The 2674-nt window shown below is 50.8% G+C and overlaps 1 protein-coding gene across 1 annotated transcript in view; it reads left to right on the forward strand.

Annotated features, from left to right (window-relative positions):
- The window catches only part of LOC110572270 (pseudouridine 5'-phosphatase), a 77260-nt gene extending 75131 nt beyond the window's left edge, over positions 1-2129 (forward strand). Inside the window, exon 4 of the mRNA XM_021680890.1 lies at positions 1527-2129. Coding sequence (XP_021536565.1) covers positions 1527-1703 — 177 coding nt within the window. The 3' untranslated portion in view covers positions 1704-2129. The remainder of the gene's footprint in view (positions 1-1526) is intronic.
- Positions 2130-2674: the final 545 nt, after the last annotated feature.

The raw sequence follows: 2674 nt of genomic DNA on the forward strand, positions 1-2674 counted from the left end.
TCCTCTGTGAGGGTAGCCTCGTGCTGACCCTGAGGTGTCATGATGATACGTAGGGCTTCACTGGGTCCTTACTTCTGCCTCATAGGGGAGACGGCTCACATCTCTTAGCCCCAGGCCGGAGGGAAGGAGGGGGAAGGGAAAAGGAAAGTCAGTGTACCTGCTCCAGAACACTCCACCAGGAAAGGCCGTAGGTGTGTCTGTGTTTGAATGTACATGAGTGTTAATGAGTGTGCACATGTGTATCTGAGTGCGGGTTTCTGAGTCTGAGTGCTTGTGCATATCTGTGAGTGTGGGTGCCTGAGTGTGTGAGTTTGTGCACAGGTGTGCCTGAGTGCCAGTTCCTTTGTGTGTGAGTGTAAGAGTCTGTGCACTTGTGTTTGTGTGATTGAGTGCGAATGTGTAGGTATGTTCCAGGGACCTCAAGGCCCCAGAGAATGCAGAACTTGCAGTGTCACACTGCACCCAGAGCAGTGTCCCTGAGCCTCGCCGGGTCACCAGCAGAGTGAGCTGCCACTACCCACCGGGGACAGAGTTCTCGTGGTAAGAGGAGGGGGACAAGGGGTTGGGAAGGTGGAAAGGTGTGACCTTGGCACCTGCTGGCAGCTAGGGGTCACTTGAGGGCAACAGTGGGAACAGTGGGGGAGCATCTCACAGCCATGACTGGAGCCCCCTTTACACATGTCTGGCCCCTACAGAGTAGAATCTTCACCGAAGAGAATTAATGAAGCTGTTTCAGGAATGAGGGAGCTTTCTAGGTACGTGTCTTCCTGCATAGAGAGTGATGTCGGATGACTAGCTGATCTACCCATTCATAGACTTAGGATCTGTCGTTTTGAGAGTCCCAGGGCGTTGTTCGCGGGATTGCACGTTTAGGAGCTGCCTGATAAACACAGTACACAGAGACCCTGTTTTAAATGTGGGTGTCTGACGGGGTGGCAGTCGTCCTGATAATAGGGTGGGTTTGCACAGTACGTCAGAGGAGATGCCGCTCCTGGCAGCTGGTCTTGGTGCTGGAGATTTTTGCTGCATGCCTTGTGCACACACAGAGGCCAGGCTCTTGCTCAGGTACCTTAACCACTCACTTTCCACACTGCAGTTCCTAAAACATTTCAGCTCTGGAGTGACTTCATGTTTAAAACACGTGTTTTCCCCCCACACGCTTTACTCTCGTGCTCTGAATGTTCAATTATCGATGGCACAGATCTGTATGATTCCAAGAAAACATTAACCCAGCATCCCGTCTTGCCGTCCAACCGCACCACGTGTCGCTAGCGCCTTGGCAGCAGGGACGGAACGCAGTCCCCTGTGAAGTCACGGCTGTGGGAAGCCCGCGGGCCTGTGGGTAAAACCGGTGTGCTGGCCTGACCGCGGTTCACAAACTAGAAAGCCTCCCCTTCATCTCTGTGTCCGTGTACACCGTAGCAACGCCGCTGAGCAGGTCAATAATAAAAATCATGAAAACCCGGTCTAGCTGCCGGCTTACGGAAAAGGCCGTCTCAACCTTGTCTTTCTTCCTCACCCTACAGTGCCTCGTGTTTGAAGACGCTCCCAATGGCGTGGAGGCCGCCCTTGCAGCTGGCATGCAGGTGGTCATGGTTCCAGATAGGAACTTGCACCGACACCTGACGTCCAAAGCCACCCTGGTGCTGGATTCCCTGCAGGACTTCCAGCCTGAGCTGTTCGGTTTGCCGCCCTTCGAATGAGCGGCCCGCCATGCCTCCCTGGGCGCCACGGGTGACCCACGGCACCTGAGCGGTCCTTCCAGCCCGTGAGGTCGGCCTTCTAGCCCATGTGGGCTCGGCCTCCCCTGACGAGTGCTGACAAACCTCAACATCCCAGCTGAGAGACAGCAAAGCAGTCACAGTCCAGAACAGAGACGGAAACGCTCATTTGCATAATCATACGGGAATGATCATTCGGTGTTACTGCATTTGAATAGTCATGTAATAGTCATGTGCAGCAGATACACATGCATACACGTGCTTGTTTGTGAGTGCTCCTGCATGTGTGTGTATATGTGCCTGTGTATTTATACATACTTATACTTACATATGTAAAATGCTTCCTTTCCCAAGATAAAATTAAATTCTATTTGTGTTCATTTCTTTTCCTTTTCAGTTTTTCTAAACCCTGGCTAGAAAAAGTTAAATATGGGGCGCCTGGGTGGCTCAGTTGGTTAAGCGACTGCCTTCGGCTCAGGTCATGATCCTGGAGTCCCTGGATCGAGTCCCGCATCGGGCTCCCTGCTCGGCAGGGAGTCTGCTTCTCCCTCTGACCCTCCCCCCTCTCATGTGCTCTCTCTCATTCTCTCTCTCTCAAATAAATAAATAAAATCTTAAAAAAAAAAGAAAAAGTTAAATATGTGTACATACATCTATATGCTCACATATATGTGTATATATATGTATGTACAGATAGATTATATACTTCCTATACAACTTCACTTTTTTAAGTGTTGGTCTTAATGTGCTATAGCAGCTGATAGGAGTGAGATCATATCTGCATCATTTGCAATCTGAGTGGAAACACCACGTCATAGACGAGCCCTGAGAAATCATTCTCCTTATTAGCAAAATGGACCATCTTTCTGTGCCCTCAAAACCTCTCTGTGGACCTCCACTCAGAGACCATGCCCTCAAAACCTCTCTGTGGACCTCCACTCAGAGGCCATGCC

The sequence above is a fragment of the Neomonachus schauinslandi genome, chromosome X (assembly GCF_002201575.2).
Source record: "Neomonachus schauinslandi chromosome X, ASM220157v2, whole genome shotgun sequence".
Classification (NCBI taxonomy): Eukaryota; Metazoa; Chordata; class Mammalia; order Carnivora; family Phocidae; genus Neomonachus; species Neomonachus schauinslandi.